This window comes from Drosophila busckii, chromosome 3R (genome assembly GCF_011750605.1).
Source record: "Drosophila busckii strain San Diego stock center, stock number 13000-0081.31 chromosome 3R, ASM1175060v1, whole genome shotgun sequence".
NCBI classification, from domain to species: domain Eukaryota; kingdom Metazoa; phylum Arthropoda; class Insecta; order Diptera; family Drosophilidae; genus Drosophila; species Drosophila busckii.
The window spans coordinates 4,443,791-4,461,939 of record NC_046607.1 but is presented as its reverse complement, the minus strand read 5'-3'; the positions used below and the strand labels follow the sequence as shown (position 1 = coordinate 4,461,939).

Here is an 18,149-nt window from a genome sequence, read left to right as displayed (position 1 = left end):
TGGCAAAGGAGATTTTGGAGGCCGCTGGAGTGCGGTATTCAATGTATGATTTCATTGATGCTGTAAAGAACCACCCGATACTATGGGACCACACAAATAGGGATTTTAGAAATCGGGCTCTACGCAAAGTGGCCTGGACACAAATTGGGCAAGAACTGTGCGCCAATTTTGAAATGTTAGACAGCCCCGAAAAGGATGCAATTGCAAAATTTTTATTGAACCGCTGGAAAGGTTTAAGAAGTAAATACATGGAAAGGCTCAAACTGAATCTTCAGACCGGATCCAGCAAACACGTTGCATACGAAAATGAGCTTCGCTTTTTAATAGTCGACAAGCCAGAAATCGGAAATGATAATATCACATTAAAACCTCAACAGCCACAGGTGGAAGGAGGATCTGCAGCCGTCCAGCAACATTATGAGGAAAACGTTGTCGCAAAATCGAATGAGCATTGCGCCAGCAGTACAACAGCTGAAGAGTATAATGTAGTGGATGCTGATCCTAACATTTTATTCTTCAATTCTTCAATAAATTCATCAATGCATGGCGTAGTGGAAGCTGATCCTGACCGGGCATTCTTCAATTCTTCAGTGAAGCCGCATATGCAACGGATGAGCGTTGATGTCAAACTGGACTTTCAATTCGAGGTAATTGAAATTCTTCGCAGCATTAGACCGCATCTAAACTAACGTAGATATTTTTGTGCTTTTTAATTTAAGCTTACGACACTAATTTATAATAAAATAAAGTTGATTTAATAAAATGCACATTATTAATAAGTAGATCCATTTGTTAACTGGAAATTCATCATGATATTTATTACTAAATTAGCATTATTCTCATCTCATTCTTATAATTGTTTGAAGTGATGTCCTCACATTTGGAACTGTTAATTTTAGTTTAATTAATAAATAAAAAATACAAGCATTTAAATACCGTACCGTTTAAATAAAATAAACAAGAATTTCCAACACTGTTTATTTACTTGTTTTCACAAGTACTCATAAGTCACTGTAATATATATTAAAGTATCAAGCTATCTAGCAATCGAATTGATTGACTCTTTTGTGGCGGTGGAACGATACTTTTCCATGCACCTCTATTTGCATTTGTGACCAATTTTTAATTATTGTGTATATTTAAAGATTTTAAAAGGATTTGTTTCTCTGTATTAAGTTAAGCAATTGACAAGTTATAACTGAAAAAATCTAGATTGAATTTACGAAAAGATGTAAGTAAAACTCATATTTATTTGAGCTCAAGTGTACTAAGGCAATGATTTTTTCAACGCATCAGGGCGCGTGCCCGGTCTCCCACCGCCGATGGCGAAAAGGAAAATAAAGAGAAAGACGTAAAAGAGAAGGACGCGAAAGCCGCCACGAGCAGCACTTCACGCAGAGATCGAGAGCGCAAACGACGCGGCTCTGCTTCCTCGAGCAGTGACTCGAGCAGAAGGTAATTCATTTTATCTTTAATTTTTACATGTGCATTAGAAATAACTTAAACGTTTATTTTGATTTAACGGCGCAGCTCTTCTGGCAGCTCGTCATCGAGAAGCAGTTCCGGTTCAGACTCGCGATCCAGCTCAAGCAGTTCTAGCGACTCGTCCAGCTCTTCGTCCTCATCGAGTGATTCTGACCGCAGCGAAAAAAATCGCCGTCGTGGTGGCGGCGGCGCTAGTGGTGGTAAGGATACTTCTCGCTCGCCACGAAGGACTACCAAATCTCCACGCGGGAGCAGTAAGTCACGCAAGGAATCCGAACGTGAACGCACGGAGCGTGAACGAGATCGCGTACAGCGCACACGAACACGGTCCAGGGATCGCGCACGTCGTTCGTCTAATGACCGGTCTGGAGCTGCTGCCGGCAGCGAAACTAACAATGTGAAACGAGATCGCTCACGCTCAGCCAGTCGCTCACGCTCGCCACGTCGCCGTGGACGCGGCTCTGTGGATAAAACACCGCCGCCCAAACGCCGTGAGCGTTCTCGTTCCCGCAGCCGTACTCGTTCGCGTTCTCCCACTCCCAAGCCGGTGCGCATACATGTCGGGCGGCTAACGCGCAACGTGACCAAGGACCATGTAATGGAGATATTTGGTAGTTTTGGCTCAGTTAAGAATGTAGAATTTCCAACGGATCGCTACCATCCGAATTTTGGACGTGGCGTCGCCTATGTAGAATATGCGACGGCTGAGGAATGCGAATCGGCTATGAAACACATGGATGGCGGTCAAATTGATGGACAGGAAATAACTGTATCGCCTGTTTTAGTGCAGAAACAACGGCCGCCCATGAGAAGACCATCACCACAAATGCGTCGCCCACAAGGTGGACGTTGGCGCTCTTCGCCCCCTTTCAACCGCTTTAATAATCGCGGTGGCGGTCGACGCAACTCACCTCGCCGACGCAACTCGCCCAGGCGCCGCTCTCGATCACCCATACGTCGTCGTCGTCGTAGCAGCTCAGACAGCTCCCGTTAAGGGGTCAAAATACGATATGTGCTTCAAACAACAAAAACAATAATATTAATAAACACAAGAATAAAAGCAGTTGCACATCGATTTCAATTAAAAACAATCAATATTTAAATGTAGAAGACACGAAATATATTAAATACAAATAAATTCACCAAAAATAACTATATTCTAATGTATAAAAGAACATGAGCTTTCCTCCAAAGGACAGCCTTGTGGATGATTCTGATTAAAGAAGCAAGCACGTTTCTTAATGGTCAAAGGATTTTTTGCGTTATCCATTGATGTTACTTGTGGTTTACGTATACCAATTAGATCCTGACCACAAAACTCAAATATTTCATGTTTATTACGTAGCAGAGTTTTAATGCCACCGCACTCGGACTTAATACCGGCTAGCTCAGCTTTGCTTAAGGCTTGGGCGATTTGCCGCATGCTCAATTGACCACCAGGCAACCAGCTTGCTTCTGCTGTTTCTGTTGCGCTATCGAGTAGCATTTTAAATATTTTGAAAACCAATACATCTATTATACCTTTGTCCACTTGCGTGCAGTTGCGCACGCTTTCAGTTTTTTCACGCAATTTTATTTGCATTTCCTTGCCATTCCTTTGCAGCTGTTGCTGTATAAAGTCCTCCAGACATTTGACACTTTTTGTGACTTGAGTCTTGAGTCCTATTATGGCCAAGCGCTTGGTGCTTGGTATCTTTAGACGATCACGCAGCGTTTCAAAGCCACACTCAATTGTCAACTGTTCTGCATATTGCACAAAATCTTGATAGGCACTGATGCCTGTATTACGTCGTATAAATTTTCTGCCGCTTAACTCAAAGGGGCAACAAGGCAGCAGGAAAAAGTTTGTGCCGAGCCGGGTTGCCAGGATTGGAAGCCAGGGTGATAATTCATCGGAATGATTGCCTATCAGCCAGTCAATTCCCTCAAAATCCAGTTGAAAACTCTTGGGCTCCACAGTTTGCTCAATGAGTTTGTTCTTAGTTTCCTCTGGATAGACGGACCAGAGCTTTCGCTTCCTCACATCATAGCCGTAGCCTTTGTAACCTTCAGCATTAAGCACATGCACCAGCAGTCCATTTCCACAACCCAAATCACCAAATGCTTTGAACTCTGCCTGTGTGCTGCTCCACAAGATGATTAAATACGCAGCGATAGCTAAATCTTCATGAATAAACTTTAACGGATCTGTAGACTCCTTGGATGTTTGCCAATACTCCAATAGACGTTGTACATGTTTTTTCTTAAGCTCCTTGTACAGATCGTTGTATTTTTCCACATTCACTAAACGCAATGATTTCTGTGAGACAACTTTGCGTTTACTTTGTGACCAGCTCCAGAGCTTGGGCTGCAAAATAAACTCTGCGAAGCGTGCGCTTTTATTTGACAGCGTTGACAATATGGTTATATCAAATTTGCCCTCACTTAGGCGGACTTCGAAGTCATCGAAAGCTGCAGCATCAACAAAATGGCATGTATAGCTTTGTGTAACAAAATCTGCAACATTTAATTTAAGAAATTATAATATTAATATAGGCTTTATAATCATACTTGCCTACATTGCCGCGCGCTAAGATATTTGTAGACTGTTTTTTTGTCAAATACTTGAAACTGATCTGAAAACCTTCGCAAGTTCTGCTAGGCGCATCTGCTCGCATCTGTTGTTCCAACTCTTCATCGTCCAGGCAATCAACCAGTTTGCCATTCTGTCGCTGCTGTACTTGCGTTATTTGCACATCGAATATATTTTTATTTACAGCTTGATAGTTTTTAATTAATATTGCAATAGCGTGCCAAAATTGTTCCTCACTAAGCTGCTCAGCTGCCATTTTTGAATGTTTTCCAGCACTTTAAGGCTAATACGCTGCACACAACAAGTGCCGGCAAGCAAGTAATTAAAACTATATGTTTATAAAATATATAAATATAAGTTTTAGGTGATAAACTTAGCTATTTTATTTTAAAATTATTTTAAACACAGACTTTATTTAAATTACCGCTTTTAAAAAATGAGCTGTATACTCTGCTAATCAACACTAACCTGTTGCGTAACACAGCTGATCAAAGTACAAGGTGGAAACAGAACGCAGATCAATATATTTAAGATAAACTGTTTTTCCCGATTATCCACTGTAGGTTGTTGTCCATAAACATGTCATTCCTGCGCAAATCTATAAAACTGATAAATTCTGCTGGTGCAGCGCGATACAATGCTAAAATGGTCTGTATGAAAATCTTGAAGCTAACAGTGCTCGACTAGTAGTTGTTATTCTTTTAGCTTGGCTGTGTTAGTGTACAACGCTACTATAGCGCAAAAGGGCAACAGCCTACCACGTTTCCAGGTGCTCGTGATGCAGCGTTTGTTAACACGCTAAAGCTAACAATGCCAGAGGATTATGCGCCCATACCAATCTATCGCGTAATGGATCGCGATGGTTACATACTCAACGAGAGTGAAGATCCTCAACTTAGTCGGGAGACAGTAGAGAAAATGTTTCGCGACATGTTGCTACTCTCTACTATGGACAAAATATTATATGAGTCGCAGCGTCAGGGACGCATATCGTTCTACATGACCAACTTTGGTGAGGAGGCGTCGCATATTGGAAGCGCAGCAGCGCTGAATATGCAAGATATTATCTACGGACAGTATAGAGAGGCAGGAGTTTTAGTCTGGCGTGGTTTCCGCATTGATCAATTTATTGATCAGTGCTACGGTAATGTCGATGATCTTGGTCGTGGCAAGCAGATGCCTGTACATTATGGTTCCAAAGAGCTTAACTTTGTAACCATCTCGAGTCCATTGTGTAAGCATAAACTTCTTTACAAAAAAATTTAATGTTAAGCATTTGATTGATTGCAGCTACGCAAATACCGCAAGCTGTTGGCGCTGCTTATGCGCTTAAGCGCCGTCCCGATAACGATTCCTGCGTGGTCTGTTATTTTGGCGAGGGCGCTGCCTCTGAGGGCGATGCACATGCTGCTTTTAACTTTGCTGCTACTTTGGAGTGTCCAGTTATATTATTTTGCCGTAACAATGGTTTTGCGATCTCAACGCCTTCTAATGAGCAGTACCGCGGCGATGGAATTGCTGGACGTGGTCCGATGGGCTATGGCATTGCTACCATACGCTGCGATGGCACCGATGTATTCGCCGTGTACAATGCAATGAAAAAGGCGCGCGAGTATGTGCTGCGCGAGAATAAGCCCATTGTGTTTGAAGCGTTGGCCTATCGTGTAGGTCATCATTCAACCTCGGATGACAGCACTGCCTATCGCTCAGCTGATGAAATTGAAGTCTGGAATACATTCGAGCATCCCATATCCAAGCTAAAGAGTTATATGATCCACAAAGGCTGGTTCAATGAGCATGAGGAGACCGAGTTTGTCAATGGTGTGCGCAAACAAGTGCTCAAGCAAATTGCGATTTCCGAGAAGAAACTAAAGCCGAACTGGCGCGAGATGTTCGAGGGTGTGTACGAGCAAATGCCTGAGCATTTGCTGGAGCAGCAACGTGAGATGGAGCGTCACATTGAAGCTCATAAGCAGCACTATCCACTGAAGAGCTTCAAACAATAGGCCGTTGAGAGTTCTATAAAGCCGATTAACGAAGAGACTATCAAAGTGCATTTACTAAGCTTAAGCATTTATAAAAACTAGATTTGTTATTGTGGGTCCAACCCAAGGTTCAATGTTTTTCTTGGACAAATGTGTTAAAATTTATTAGTTTCGATTTACAAATACAAATACAATACGCAAAAGAAAACAATACAAATTTATTAAAGGAATTGTAAGCTGCAAATGTGTAAATTGAGTTTTATGCAATTGTACAACAAATTCACAACAGCATTTTCTATATAGTATGTAAATTGTAAACAGTTAATTTGTTATAAGTACATAAAAATCAATTTGCTTAGCAGTTTAAAAGCTTTTTCGACTTAACTTAAATTATACTTTTTGACTTAATTCGGGCACGCACAGTGTAGGTGAAGCGTTGTATCTTAGACTGAAGCAATTTACTTTGCTTTAGCTTGGCTGGAATGACTGTCTGTCAGATGTCTTTAGTTGGTGCGCAGCTGATAGTCGCCGTTCTGTGTGATGTAACGCACCCAGGGCAGCGCCTGGTAACCGCTCTTTTCAATAATTTTTAAGTAACGCACTTGTATGCCCGATGTGGTAAAGTAAGGTATCTCAAAGCGCACCTGTATTGGTGGTTTGCCCTCTGCGTTGTCTTCATTCTCAACGCTGGGTAGACCAAAGTGAGCACGCATCAGATACTCCTTCCCGCCAGGGAACGATTTAACTGTCCAAATAATAGCATTCTGTTCCGGCGCATATTTGCAACTGCCAATGGTGGTCTTAAACTTGGGCGAATCCGCATCAGCCGGCACAGGTATAACAATTTCAACATTATTGGCAGTCGATCTACGCTTAAACTGCGACTTTGCCTTTATCATGTACTCCACACGTGAGTGGGCATGTCGTTCAATAACCGACTCAATCCAAATCAGTGGCTTCACCTGCAAGAACAATGATTTTAATAGCTGAGCTTGCTTACTTGTTTGCTCACAATATTCTTGTTACTTACGTGCGTGTTTAGGCGATACGACATAAGCTCAAACTCGCCATCAGGTGGTATAAAGGAGATTGTGCGATCGTTTTCGAAGCGCGACAAACGTACGCATTGATGAAACTTGACATCCTCCAGCTCAACGGATTTTGATTTACCACGTCCAGTGCTCTCGAAGAGTACTTTGTCGTTCAGGCCCAAGCGCAACTCCGGCATGCCAGATAAGTAGACTCGCATTTTAATGGCGCCCACTATTTCGCTGCGCAGCACATTGCCATTGGCATTGGCCAACAGATTAACCGACTCGATCACATCGAGAAAAACTTCATTCTTGCGATACTTGATGCCCTCCGAACGCCAAGAAACCGCATTTGTTACGGCTACGGGTATGCGCGGTTGAAGCTCTAGTTTGTGTCCCTCCTGCGTTATATACTCTTGCAGTATTTTCGAATCCGTCGTTTGGGGATAGCCAAAGTCAATCAGCTCATCGAGCAGCTCGTATATGATGACAAAATTGTCACGTATTGACTCTTCCTCCAGCTCTTTGAAGTACTCAACAAACACCTGTGCGATTTTGTGTAAAAATACAAAAACTAACGCAATATTTACATTCTTGTTGCGCGGCGTTGTGGACACAATATACAGATTGTTTGTCTTGATGTAGGCAAATGTTGTCTCTGACGTCTGTAATATGGGTGTGACAAGGCCCTCCTCTTCGCGTTCCATGAGCAGCGGCATGAATTTGTCAATTACAGCCATGTCAATGTTGTCTCCGCGATAATTTCGGGATATCAACACCTTGCCCTTTACGTCCAGCACAAAAATGGCTGATGAAGACATGATTGCTTAATTTTTCTATGGCTCTTTTCTTTCCACAAAAGCTCGCAGCTGCCACTTGTTCAAAACGAGTATGTGAATGTCAAACTGTTTTTGCTGTCCTCCGCTTGGGCCTACAAAGTAAATGACACACATTAAGTCATGCCAATATTGTGCGCAGTCATAATATTTACATTATTATTATAAAGCGTAGAGTTTTTGTCTTTTCCACGCAAGTAGAACTGTAAGATTTATAGTTTAGTCACACGAAATTTTTTTCTTACTTAGTGCCAGTGTTACTTAAGCCTTAATTGCAGACGACTTGCAACACTGTTGCGGCTTAATATCGATAAGCGATAAAAAATTACATTTCTGAGAATGTGCAACTCGATGGGACAGTGACAGCCCTAGCAAGAAAAATAAACAAAAGGTGTAAAATATATAGACATTTGTTGGTATGCAAATGAATCCAAACATAACAATCGAACGAAAGCGCGTTGACTGCAGCGCATTGCCAAAAGGCTGGCAGCGTGAAGAAGCCGGAATTGACGTTTTCTACTATAGGTAAGGTAACCACAACGTTACTGATGTTTGAGCAAACGAGATACACATACAGTTACGTTTTTGTATGTAAATGGTGATGGCGAATCGTTTAATATAATAAATAACTTGCATACACTTACACTTTGCCACTGCACGTGTATATATAAACACTTTTTAATTACTTCTCACCACTTTTTTGTTATTACATTTTCACATATACACAACCAAACACGCACACATACACACACACTCACACACGCATACATACACTACACAACCTCCAATGCCCCCTGACAATTCACCTAATTGCAATGAAATTGGATGTGTGTACAGTCCAACAGGCAAAAGAATTGAAAGCAAACCGCAGTTAGCACGTCAATTGGGCGCCGAGATGTTTGATATAAGCAACTTTGATTTTCAAACCGGCAAAATGCAGCAGCAACAACATCGCCAAATGCCGTCGCCCTCTATATCTCTGTATAGATGCAATGCAGCTGGCGCTATTATTGGTAACGTTGGCTCTGGAAGAAACGCTGCAAATGCTTTAAAGCGTAGATATAGCCGAAATCAAGCCGAGAACTTAATCAATAGCAATAATAGTAATGGTGGAAATGCTGCAACAATCGCCGCCGCAGCAGCAGCATTGGCAGCAGCAACATCAACAACAGCAACCTCAACGGGAACTAATCTGCGCCAGCAACATCAGCAGCAGCAGCAGCAACAACAAGTTGAATTCAGGTAGAGCCTTGGCTACGGCTCCCCGAGCTTCTCTATGCATGCCTTATCAAATATTGTGCCTTTCAACAAAATTCGAAATTCTATAAACAAAAATTGGCTAAAAAACAATTCAACAAATAATTGCATGGACTCTTCTCATATATAACTTAAGTGTTGCTTGTTCTCTATATACATTAGATTTACACTGATTAAACTTTTTCTTGCGCTTCTTATTACATTTGAAGCAAACAACTAATAGTTTTTGTTGACTACCTTTGCAGCCGGGCTTTGCGTACAGATGTATCCTTGGTGCCACCTATACGTCAGACTGCGTCCATTTTCAAACAGCCGGTGACAGTTGTGCGCAACCATGAGCCCAGCAAGGTGAAACACGATGCTAAGCATGGTGCCCAGGAGAAGCCCAAACAGATGTTCTGGGAGAAACGGTTGGAGCGTTTGCGTGCCTGTCATGATAACGGAGAAGAGTTGGACGATATTTCACTGCCCAAGACCATACGCACTGTTGGTCCAAATGTTAATGAACAGACGGTCTTGCAATCCGTAGCCACTGCGCTCCATATGCTCAATGCTGGCGTACATGGACAAAGCTGCACAAAAACTGAACTTAGCAAGAATGCCATAGCGTTTATGAATCCCGAACAGCCCCTAATGCATGCTGTTATCATCTCCGAGGACGATATACGCAAGCAGGAAGATCGTGTAGGCGTGGCAAGACGAAAGCTGCAAGAGGCGCTTAAAATATAAATCGCATAGCAATCGTGCTTCCGTACAGCAGAAGAATACATCAACTAACCACTTTTTTACAACCATAATATTAGTTTATATGTATAATGCTAAGCTTAGACATTTAATAAAATGTAATGTATTACAGCAAATAGTAAATGGGTGTAACAATTTCTTTTAAATTTTATAATCCATGGCGATGCAGTTTGTTACTAAAATACAGTTTTCAAAAAGTTATAGCTTCATATACATAACATTAAATACACATGTGTATGTATCCTTTCATTTAAACATTTTGCCTTGGGACATAACATTTGTTGCTGTGCATTTTTTAAAAATAGGCGACAGTTATGCTCTCATTACATATTAAAAATATACAACGATTATTACAACTACACATAGACGGAGCATAAACTAATCCATGACCTCTTCAAGCTCATCATCTTCAATGCCATCAAAATCTGCAGACGAGCGTATTGTAAGCTGTGAAGAAATAAAAAGAATTTGTCGCTCTTATTATTTTAGGTTGATTTAATTTCGATTTCGAATTTAGTCGTATATAACTTGCAGCCAAATAAATAATTTATACCAAAGCTAATAACAAAACTTAAATTAACAAAATACTTTAATCTTAACCTAATATCGTCATCCTCACCTGATTATAAACGCCGCGCCATGCAGCAAATGCGCCCATTGCCATCAGAGCGCCCACGCCTGCTACAATTTTGGTATTTAGCTCAGTTTCTAGAAATTTACGCTCTGAGGGCGTTAGTGTACTGTCGGTGCCACTTGAACCTTTCGTTAGTTTTATAGAGCTATAGCACTCATTGCGAAATATGTCCTTAGTGATGCGATTGATGAAATTCACTAGATTTTGACAGCCTTTTATGTGATTCTGCAGAGGATTGTGTGGCAGTGTTATTTTGTAGATTATGGCCAAATAGCTATAGACAATGGCATCCAATTCGCTGTACGTATCCCCGAAGAACCAAACCTTGCGACCCAGTTTACGAGACAGCAAGTTGACGCACTGTTTGGCATTCATCACCAGCTAACAGTAGAAGTCTTATTAGTAAATGCTTACTACTATAAATTCGCATACTCACATAATCAGTATCATGCTTTTCGAGTTTGTCATTTATATCGAAGCCACCCAGCACCTGCACCACATCACAGGCTTCCCGCTGATACGTTGACGGATAGTAGAAATTAAATGGAAACGGCGTACGTTTGGCATACAAGCCGCGCGTGGTCGTATCATAGTTGTTGGGATCACCGTACAGGAAGTAGTGATAGTAAGCATGCAGATGCGTGAATACCCAATTACTATATGTGCTGGAGAGAATCTTTTGTTTGGTATTTAAATGCGCGTCTATTGGATAGCCCTGCAAGCAAGAGAGTAAACAGATGAATAAATGAATTTCACTTTCAACCAAACCAATTGCAAATTCTATAAATACTCCGCTCCGTCAAGTTCATTCACCCGACTTTGTTTTGGTTGCACGTGCGTACCACCGTGCCACTCACCTCAGCATCCAATACACGTTTGATCTCTCTGTAGCCCGTAAATTTCTCAGTGCCTATATGCAAGTAGGGCAGCTTTCCGGCGCCAGAACGCAGTGGATTGGCATTTGTCTCTATCTCCATGGGGCAGCGAGTGAAGCGCAGCAAGCACTGAATGAGTCAATTGAATTACACCACATAAAATATAAATTGGTTAATACCACAAGCGCAGAAAGACACGAGGCTGATATCAGGAGTTGCTAATTATGATGCAACTAAAAAACTTACCAAGGCTCTCACGCACTCGAAATCAATGGAGGGCAGCCCCCACTCGCCCTTGTACACGTGCAGCTTTGAGCCCAACTGCATTATTATTGTTTTCTACTGACTTGGTCGCGGGTTTTACTTATTTGAATTTATTTAGTAAGGTACTCGAAGTTGCATTTTACTTGGTTGATCAAAAATAAATGCCTGCTATTTGTTGAACCAAAATGTGCCGGAGAATATTGAGATTGACATTTCTGAGAGAGAGAGCTAAAAAGCAAGTGTTATCTACAATAATATTATATGAGCAGTACAGTCATAAGACAGTCAAATGGGTGAGAGCAAGACGCGAAATTAGCAAGTATCATCCACAATACTATGGTGGGATTGATTCTTGCCAAATACAAAATTAGTATAAATATACTAAAATTGGCGAACTGCTATTGACGCTTGAGTTGATTGGCAAAGTTGAACACAGTTGTGTTTACATTTAAAGTTATATATGTAATTTATAGTATGTTAGCACTTGTTGATTACGCCAGTAGCTCAAGCTCTGAAGGTGAGGAATGCACAAGACCCGCGGCACTTAAGAGGTAAGCATAGAAATCAAACATTAAGTTCAACTAATCAACCTAATGTCAGACCGGCATTATTGCCAACAGCTGTTTCACTGCTAGGTGCCAAAGCCCCAAAATCAAGCGTGGATGATGCTGAAGATTGTAAGGAAAATCCAGAGCTACATGGTGGCCGCATACGCAGCTTTAAGCATGAGCGCGGCAACTGGGCAACGTATGTTTATGTTCCAACTACAGCTTGTATGGATCAGCTTGAAGAATTTCAATCAGAAGCTATAGAGAAAATGTCGCAATTAATAAAACTGCAGGCCAATGAAGGGCTGCACTTAAGTTTAAGCAAGACTGTGGTGCTACAACATCATCAGATTGATGAATACTCCCGATCGTTACAGCAAGCGCTGCATAGTAAAGTGGGGTAAGTTAGTTGTCCACGCTAAAAACATAAATAGTTGTTATAAATGCCTATTATTTACAGCTTTAGCAGTACATTACGTTGGGTATGTAAAGCTACAACATAAAATAATTGTTGCTATATAAAGTTCATTATATAGCTGCAGGTCTACACGAATGAAGAGCGCACGCGTACCTTTCTCGCCGTGGAATTGGATGCAGCATACAGAGGCAAAATGACTGAACTATTACAGCCCATTGACTTGGTCATGCGGGAATATCGCTTGGCGCAGTTTTATGCGCCGCCTTCATTTCATATAAGCCTGCTCTGGTGTGTTGGTGATCAAGAGCAATTGTTGTTAGACAAGCTTGATGAGCTGCAGCAAATATTGGATGCACATGATACTCTGAAGTTGGATGTAAATGAAGTGCGCTGTAAATGTGGCAATAAGCAATTTCGTTATAAATTAAGATAGCAATGCACATTTATTTCAGTATGTAAGTATTAAAAAGAAGCCTAATTAAAGCCTTTCTTTTTGTTTCCATTGCCTTGCTTGGCCTGTTGAGCTTGTTCCTCAAGCAAGTGCTCTTCCTCCAGCTCCAAAAAGCGTTGACGGCGGCGCCCCAACGGTGTTTTGGACCACCATGATTCGAATGCTTCCTCTTCCTCGCGATAGACAGGATCTCGTGTACTGTAAGCAGTAATTACATAAGTAATTGAACGTTATGACAAATTCTTCATTACCTACCAAAGCACATTAATAAGCTCTGCATTGGTTAAGGGTTGCGAGCGCAGCTGTAGCTTGCGCTTGCAGGTCATGACTTCACGCAAGCAAGCATCAATGGCGCCTATGGTATAGCCATCTGATATTTTAGCCATGGCACTGGTGTCCAGATTGGAAATGCCCCCTGAGTACTCACTGTTAAAGCAGAAAATTGTTTACATGCTGGAGGCTACAGTATGACCTGGTATACGCACTGCAATAATGTCTTCCAGGCATGTGACATGGCGCCATAATCGGGACGTGGAATATATATAAATCGATTGTATACAGACTGCAGCATCTTCTGATCCGCCTCCCAAGGCAGATTAGAGGTGCCTACAAAGATGACACGATCCTCGGGTGCAATATTTTTGATTAGCTTGGGCAAATCCTTCTTCAAGCGCTTGGGATCTGTGCGATCAGTTTTGGGAATTTTCTTCATAAACGGACGCTCTGCATCACCCATATATATAACCGCCGGCTGCAGCAGCCGAGAAACCTTCAGCACCAAGTGTATAAGCATTATCAAGCCTGACTTGCCCGGATATTTTCCCACTATGTTTGCTGGAGTCAGATCGAATAGAACAGCGCCAACCTCTGTGCAAATTGCATGGAGCAGTGCTTTCTTGCCGGAGCCACGCGGTCCGGCCAGCAGCACGGAGCGTATCAGCGGCGTACAGTTGTGTATCGCCGGCGAGCCAAGTGGTAGTATGCAATACTCTATGAGTAGCTGGCGTATATCACCCGGCGAGGGATTTGTGCCATTGCGTGCTGTTAACGCCTTGTCGCCTAGGAATTGCTTCAATTTGATTTCCGGATATTTGCGTATGATGCCATTGGTTACCAGCTCTTCGTACAGCGACTCTGTAGTGCGGTCTGGCGTCAGATCCTTCTCCTTCTTCTTTTTGCCTTTCTTGCCGGAACGTCGTGTCTTCTTGCTGCTCTTTTTAATCTTCTTGCCCACAACCATAGTTTGCAGCAGCTCAATTTCCTGACGCATTACATCATCCACGGCACGCCGAAACTCCAGCTCCACTTCTTGATACTTCTCGGCATAGATCATGTCCTCGTAGGCTGCCTGGCTCAGCACGCCGGCTTCGTCCTTGTCGCGCCAAGTGTCATTGAAGCTGAAACTTGAGATAAAGCATCCATGTCTATGGATAAATAACTTGGCGTACTCACTGTTCAATTTCGGCGCGTATATCTGGCAGGCAAACAGAAGTCGCGGGCTGAAAATTAATGTCCTCCTCTTGGTTTTCATTAACATTTAAGTCCCCGCTGCGTGCTGGTGATTTGGATTTGTCCTTGGTCTTGCGTGACTCCTTCGAAGAACGTGCCGAGGAGCGGCTGTGCTCACTCTCAGTGCCTGGGCGGCTGAAAATATGCAACGAACCACCCTGATCTTCTGAGGGAAAATCGGGCAGCTTGCCCGTCTTGTCATAGCAGTCCTTCACCCAGGCGCGTATCTCATCTGCTATATCCTCTTTGATAGTTGGCCCATGCTTCTGCTTAATCTCCTCTAGAATAGCTCGCTGTCGTGCTTCAAATTCCACCGCATACTTCTCCTGAGCCTCGTGTCGCCGCTTCACCTCTGTCTGATTGTGCCGCTCAAGACGCTCGGCTCGTTCCTTTATGACCGCAGCGGGTGGTGGCAACATGCCTATTAGTATCATCTCATCCATTTTGCGGCGCCTGGTTATGCGACGTGCTGTGTGACCGCGCCACATCTTTTGTATTTTCATAGCCGCCATAAGGCCCGAATCGGTGCGATCACCACGCTCCTCTGCCTTGCCCTTCTCCTTGCGTATCTCCTTCATAAAGTGGGCACGCAGACGACCTTGACGCGCACGTTCATGCATCTGCAGCAGCCGTATAGCCTCGATCTCAGTTAAGGGCTCCTCCAGTGGATGCTCCTCGAGCCAGCCCAGCTTAATTAGTATTTCATGCATTGTCTGCTTGCGCAATTCCAGTTCCTTTTCTCGCTCGCGCAGAAAGTAACGTGGTATACGCAATTCCGTTTCCATAGGCGTCAGGCGCAATCGATCTACGACATCGTCGTTGTAGCTAAACTCCATGAGATCACAGGTGACCAAATCGTGCTTCAGCTCAACTACACGTCCCAAGCAACCGTCCAATAGCTTGCGCACCAGTTCGCGTTTCTGAGGTTGAATCATCTGCAGATTTTGGGCTTGTTAATAGAATAAATAGAAGCTAATAAAGGTTTCAACTTTCTAAGATACTTGCATTATCATAAACATCCTCTAAGCGATTGCTAAGACAAATGTAACGCAAATAAAACTCATAGAGGCTCGCCTGCAGCAAAGCCTTGGCTTCAGCTGCAGCTGCGACAGAGCTGCCACCAAGTGTTGCCACAGTGGTATCCACATTCTGATGCTGTCGCTCATAGTCAATGATGGCCAGCTGCTCGCATTCATGCTGGGACTGATGCCAGATCTCGTTAAAATAACTGCTGGACATGACTAAGTACAGTTTTAACTCATTGATTGTTAAATAAACAACTAAGCATGTTGCCATGGCTTTGGAATTCGTTGCCAGTGTCCATTTTCTTGGTTAAGGGAACTACCCTGTGTTCACTGCTTTATTGGTCAATTTCCCTGATTGGTGTATATGCCCTTCCATTTAAAAATTAAACACATTGCTTCTGTGGTAAGAAGTTTATATTTTTATTATATAGTCTTTGGGTACATATAACAATGATAAGAGAAGTAGTCAGTAAATAGCTTAAATGTTTTATATTACATACATGCATAATAATAAAATACATGCATACATAAATAGTTAACAATAGTTTAGTTGTGGTTTATAAGGAATGCTGTTTGTTCTTAAAGATTATCTGGATTACAATACTTAAGCATGGATTTCGTATGTTTAAATTGTGTGCCGGTTGTAGCCATTAGCGCCTCGCTGATAAAGCTCTGCGAGTTGTGTATAGTGGTGCCACCGAGTATGACTTTATGTCCCGCATTGTTGAGCTGATGCACTGTGAGCGCTTCTTCATAGGTAGCGCCACCAATTATAAAGACCACTAGTTCTTGTGGTGGGCGACGGAATGGTACCAGCTCCGAGTTAATTGCTGGATACTGCGGTTCGAGGTCACGTCCCTTGAAGATATCATCGAGCGTTTCTTTAAGTAGCGGCGTGTGTTGTGTAAACACATTTTCCACACCCTTAAGGCCTTTGATAAGATGACGTGTCAACTTAACGGCATCTGTGATGCGCACCATATTGAACAGATCACCCTGACGCACATGCGTGCCCGCGTATTCGATTAGCGCAGGCACAATCTGTGTGTTGCCCCCACGCATCTTGATGATCTGAAGCAATCCAGAAGTATCGCAGTTTGCATGGCGCTCATAACGCAAAGCATAGAGTGTAACTAGCTTGACAGCGTCATCAATGCTGACACGTTCATCGGCAATGAGCTTCTTGATGCGTTGCAGCTGCGCAGAGTGCTCGGCCTTGCACGCAATCTCCTGCTCCAGTTCGGAAACCTCAAACAAATTACGCTTAGTTGTCAAGCCAGATAATTCACCAATGACGCACAGATGCTTTTGCACAGTGCCAGACATTTTCTTAAACTGCGGATAGGACTCTATAAAGTTTTTCATGTCAGCTATGCTCTCCACTTTTTTATGATCGTTGGCCTTGCGCTGAAACTCGTCCATTAACTGCTTGATGGTGGACCCAATTTCACCATAATTTGCATACATGTTGCTGCCATAGAACTCGTCTTGATCGCCGGATAGCACCACTTCCTTAAACTCCTTAGGCACATTGGGACGCTCTGATAGATCTACACGATTATTGCGTATTTGTAGCAGCTCATGCACCATTGCTTGATATGACCACTGATGCAGCAATGGCGTCACCGGATCATCTCTGCGATCCAGCAACAACAGCAGGGGCGGTGCAGCGCCGTCTACATTGCTGCGGAAGTCAAACAATGCCGACTCCTTCGTAGTTTGATCATAAATCAACTTGGCCAGCAGCTGAGCTACTTGCGAGCCAGCGCGATAGCGTATAACTGGATTAAGCTTAAGCGAGAGCAACACGGCCGTTATGCCTTGCACACTGCGGGTTAATGCATCGGGCAGCCAATTGAGGTTCGTCATGCAGTTAGGCAGGCTTAGTGAAAACAAATTGGGATTCACGCACAGATAGTCCGCATACAATTCCTTGACCTCACGCACAGACTCCGATTCATCGCATTCAGCCAAGTATTTGATATCCGTCCGTGGTATAATGTTACTAAAATCTGTACAACGCTATTAGCTGTAATTATGTATTATTGAATTATGTACTTACATATAAAATAGGCGCTATATTTAGGATTTCGGAGCTCGGTGGCGAGCAGCTGAATGTTTTGCTTTGTGGGGCGTATGAAAACAATACACTTTAGGTACTTTAAACGCTCATTCGATCGTCCAGAGTCCAAGCGTTCGAATAGATACACTTCGCGCTGTAACATGTCGGACTGACTGAAAGCCATGGATATAATGCTTGTCTGCAATGAGTAGCACTTTGAAAATCATACTAATTGGATATTTATTTTATGTTTACCGTCTCCTTGTCGAGCAGCAGAATTTTCATGCCCGGCCCAGACTCTGAGCACATTTTCTCAATATACAATTTAATACCGCTGATTAAATTCATGTTTAAAAAACACTTTTATTAATGTTCACAAATTGTGTCTACAAAAGTAAACAGCTGTTGCCAGATGAGATATATGTATGTATAAATCAGCCCACCGCCACCTCC

General features: G+C 42.7%; 9 protein-coding genes across 10 annotated transcripts; 4 read left to right on the top strand and 5 right to left on the bottom strand.

The window, feature by feature from the left end:
* Positions 1-1,091: 1,091 nt before the first annotated feature.
* Positions 1,092-2,498, top strand: LOC108604735 (RNA-binding protein with serine-rich domain 1-A). Its single transcript, XM_017994317.2, has 3 exons — positions 1,092-1,231; positions 1,297-1,455; positions 1,531-2,498. Coding segments are annotated over exons 1-3 (1,110 nt in total). The 5' UTR covers positions 1,092-1,229; the 3' UTR covers positions 2,480-2,498.
* Positions 2,499-2,622: 124 nt separating this feature from the next.
* On the bottom strand, positions 2,623-4,313 carry LOC108604734 (probable tRNA (uracil-O(2)-)-methyltransferase). The gene is made up of 2 exons (XM_017994316.2): positions 4,040-4,313; positions 2,623-3,981 (listed from the first exon to the last, which is right to left on the bottom strand). The coding sequence occupies exons 1-2, from the start codon at positions 4,311-4,313 to the stop codon at positions 2,645-2,647; spliced, it is 1,611 nt and encodes a 536-aa protein (XP_017849805.1). The 3' UTR covers positions 2,623-2,644.
* Positions 4,314-4,537: 224 nt separating this feature from the next.
* LOC108603781 (2-oxoisovalerate dehydrogenase subunit alpha, mitochondrial) lies at positions 4,538-6,088 on the top strand. The gene is made up of 3 exons (XM_017992874.2): positions 4,538-4,705; positions 4,763-5,291; positions 5,348-6,088. The coding sequence occupies exons 1-3, from the start codon at positions 4,637-4,639 to the stop codon at positions 6,061-6,063; spliced, it is 1,314 nt and encodes a 437-aa protein (XP_017848363.1). The 5' UTR covers positions 4,538-4,636; the 3' UTR covers positions 6,064-6,088.
* Positions 6,089-6,152: 64 nt separating this feature from the next.
* LOC108603782 (AP-1 complex subunit mu-1) lies at positions 6,153-8,172 on the bottom strand. Its single transcript, XM_017992875.1, has 3 exons — positions 8,065-8,172; positions 7,073-8,004; positions 6,153-7,004 (listed from the first exon to the last, which is right to left on the bottom strand). The coding sequence occupies exons 2-3, from the start codon at positions 7,892-7,894 to the stop codon at positions 6,546-6,548; spliced, it is 1,281 nt and encodes a 426-aa protein (XP_017848364.1). The 5' UTR covers positions 7,895-8,004; positions 8,065-8,172; the 3' UTR covers positions 6,153-6,545.
* Positions 8,173-8,237: 65 nt separating this feature from the next.
* On the top strand, positions 8,238-10,278 carry LOC108603783 (methyl-CpG-binding domain protein 2). 2 transcript variants are annotated; one of them, XM_017992876.2, is made up of 3 exons: positions 8,238-8,434; positions 8,747-9,151; positions 9,412-10,278. In XM_017992876.2, the coding sequence occupies exons 1-3, from the start codon at positions 8,328-8,330 to the stop codon at positions 9,893-9,895; spliced, it is 996 nt and encodes a 331-aa protein (XP_017848365.1). In that variant the 5' UTR covers positions 8,238-8,327; the 3' UTR covers positions 9,896-10,278. The 2 variants fall into 2 exon arrangements, with proteins under 2 accessions (XP_017848365.1, XP_017848366.1); XM_017992877.2 differs by lacking the exon at positions 8,747-9,151 and having other exon boundaries at positions 8,241-8,434.
* Positions 10,268-11,894, bottom strand: LOC108603784 (metaxin-1 homolog). The gene is made up of 5 exons (XM_017992879.2): positions 11,666-11,894; positions 11,402-11,548; positions 10,981-11,259; positions 10,530-10,925; positions 10,268-10,357 (listed from the first exon to the last, which is right to left on the bottom strand). Exons 1-5 carry the CDS (start codon positions 11,744-11,746, stop codon positions 10,289-10,291), a joined length of 972 nt encoding a protein of 323 aa, XP_017848368.1. The 5' UTR covers positions 11,747-11,894; the 3' UTR covers positions 10,268-10,288.
* A 190-nt stretch (positions 11,895-12,084) lies between these two features.
* LOC108602976 (U6 snRNA phosphodiesterase) lies at positions 12,085-13,118 on the top strand. The gene is made up of 4 exons (XM_017991361.1): positions 12,085-12,234; positions 12,284-12,631; positions 12,692-12,713; positions 12,768-13,118. Exons 1-4 carry the CDS (start codon positions 12,158-12,160, stop codon positions 13,080-13,082), a joined length of 762 nt encoding a protein of 253 aa, XP_017846850.1. The 5' UTR covers positions 12,085-12,157; the 3' UTR covers positions 13,083-13,118.
* A 5-nt stretch (positions 13,119-13,123) lies between these two features.
* LOC108601472 (dynein regulatory complex protein 11) lies at positions 13,124-15,848 on the bottom strand. The gene is made up of 5 exons (XM_017989371.1): positions 15,615-15,848; positions 14,553-15,544; positions 13,586-14,497; positions 13,356-13,526; positions 13,124-13,298 (listed from the first exon to the last, which is right to left on the bottom strand). Exons 1-5 carry the CDS (start codon positions 15,846-15,848, stop codon positions 13,124-13,126), a joined length of 2,484 nt encoding a protein of 827 aa, XP_017844860.1.
* Positions 15,849-16,150: 302 nt separating this feature from the next.
* Positions 16,151-18,140, bottom strand: LOC108602980 (vacuolar protein sorting-associated protein 45). The gene is made up of 3 exons (XM_017991366.2): positions 17,952-18,140; positions 17,697-17,895; positions 16,151-17,646 (listed from the first exon to the last, which is right to left on the bottom strand). The coding sequence occupies exons 1-3, from the start codon at positions 18,042-18,044 to the stop codon at positions 16,214-16,216; spliced, it is 1,725 nt and encodes a 574-aa protein (XP_017846855.1). The 5' UTR covers positions 18,045-18,140; the 3' UTR covers positions 16,151-16,213.
* Between the last annotated feature and the right edge of the window lie 9 nt (positions 18,141-18,149).

Excerpts from the sequence above, each read along its gene's own strand:
- LOC108602976 (XM_017991361.1), top strand. The coding sequence starts at position 12,158 with ATGTTAGCACTTGTTGATTACGCCAGTAGCTCAAGCTCTGAAGGTGAG. Across the intron at positions 12,235-12,283 it reads AGACCCGCGGCACTTAAGAG|ACCGGCATTATTGCCAACAG; the intron begins GTAAGCATAGAA and ends ACCTAATGTCAG. Across the intron at positions 12,632-12,691 it reads GCGCTGCATAGTAAAGTGGG|CTTTAGCAGTACATTACGTT; the intron begins GTAAGTTAGTTG and ends TATTATTTACAG.
- LOC108604734 (XM_017994316.2), bottom strand. The coding sequence starts at position 4,313 with ATGGCAGCTGAGCAGCTTAGTGAGGAACAATTTTGGCACGCTATTGCA. Across the intron at positions 3,982-4,039 it reads CTTAGCGCGCGGCAATGTAG|ATTTTGTTACACAAAGCTAT; the intron begins GCAAGTATGATT and ends TAAATGTTGCAG.
- LOC108603781 (XM_017992874.2), top strand. The coding sequence starts at position 4,637 with ATGTCATTCCTGCGCAAATCTATAAAACTGATAAATTCTGCTGGTGCA. Across the intron at positions 4,706-4,762 it reads CGCGATACAATGCTAAAATG|CTTGGCTGTGTTAGTGTACA; the intron begins GTCTGTATGAAA and ends TTATTCTTTTAG. Across the intron at positions 5,292-5,347 it reads AACCATCTCGAGTCCATTGT|CTACGCAAATACCGCAAGCT; the intron begins GTAAGCATAAAC and ends GATTGATTGCAG.
- LOC108603783 (XM_017992876.2), top strand. The coding sequence starts at position 8,328 with ATGCAAATGAATCCAAACATAACAATCGAACGAAAGCGCGTTGACTGC. Across the intron at positions 8,435-8,746 it reads ATTGACGTTTTCTACTATAG|TCCAACAGGCAAAAGAATTG; the intron begins GTAAGGTAACCA and ends ATGTGTGTACAG. Across the intron at positions 9,152-9,411 it reads CAACAACAAGTTGAATTCAG|CCGGGCTTTGCGTACAGATG; the intron begins GTAGAGCCTTGG and ends CTACCTTTGCAG.
- LOC108603782 (XM_017992875.1), bottom strand. The coding sequence starts at position 7,894 with ATGTCTTCATCAGCCATTTTTGTGCTGGACGTAAAGGGCAAGGTGTTG. Across the intron at positions 7,005-7,072 it reads CGTATCGCCTAAACACGCAC|GTGAAGCCACTGATTTGGAT; the intron begins GTAAGTAACAAG and ends TTGTTCTTGCAG.
- LOC108603784 (XM_017992879.2), bottom strand. The coding sequence starts at position 11,746 with ATGCAGTTGGGCTCAAAGCTGCACGTGTACAAGGGCGAGTGGGGGCTG. Across the intron at positions 11,549-11,665 it reads TCGAGTGCGTGAGAGCCTTG|TGCTTGCTGCGCTTCACTCG; the intron begins GTAAGTTTTTTA and ends TGACTCATTCAG. Across the intron at positions 10,358-10,529 it reads GGCGCGGCGTTTATAATCAG|CTTACAATACGCTCGTCTGC; the intron begins GTGAGGATGACG and ends ATTTCTTCACAG.
- LOC108601472 (XM_017989371.1), bottom strand. The coding sequence starts at position 15,848 with ATGTCCAGCAGTTATTTTAACGAGATCTGGCATCAGTCCCAGCATGAA. Across the intron at positions 15,545-15,614 it reads TAGAGGATGTTTATGATAAT|ATGATTCAACCTCAGAAACG; the intron begins GCAAGTATCTTA and ends CAAAATCTGCAG. Across the intron at positions 13,527-13,585 it reads GCCTGGAAGACATTATTGCA|TGAGTACTCAGGGGGCATTT; the intron begins GTGCGTATACCA and ends CTGCTTTAACAG.
- LOC108602980 (XM_017991366.2), bottom strand. The coding sequence starts at position 18,044 with ATGAATTTAATCAGCGGTATTAAATTGTATATTGAGAAAATGTGCTCA. Across the intron at positions 17,896-17,951 it reads TGCTGCTCGACAAGGAGACG|ACAAGCATTATATCCATGGC; the intron begins GTAAACATAAAA and ends TACTCATTGCAG. Across the intron at positions 17,647-17,696 it reads ATATAGCGCCTATTTTATAT|ATTTTAGTAACATTATACCA; the intron begins GTAAGTACATAA and ends AGCGTTGTACAG.
- LOC108604735 (XM_017994317.2), top strand. Across the intron at positions 1,456-1,530 it reads AGCAGTGACTCGAGCAGAAG|CTCTTCTGGCAGCTCGTCAT; the intron begins GTAATTCATTTT and ends TTAACGGCGCAG.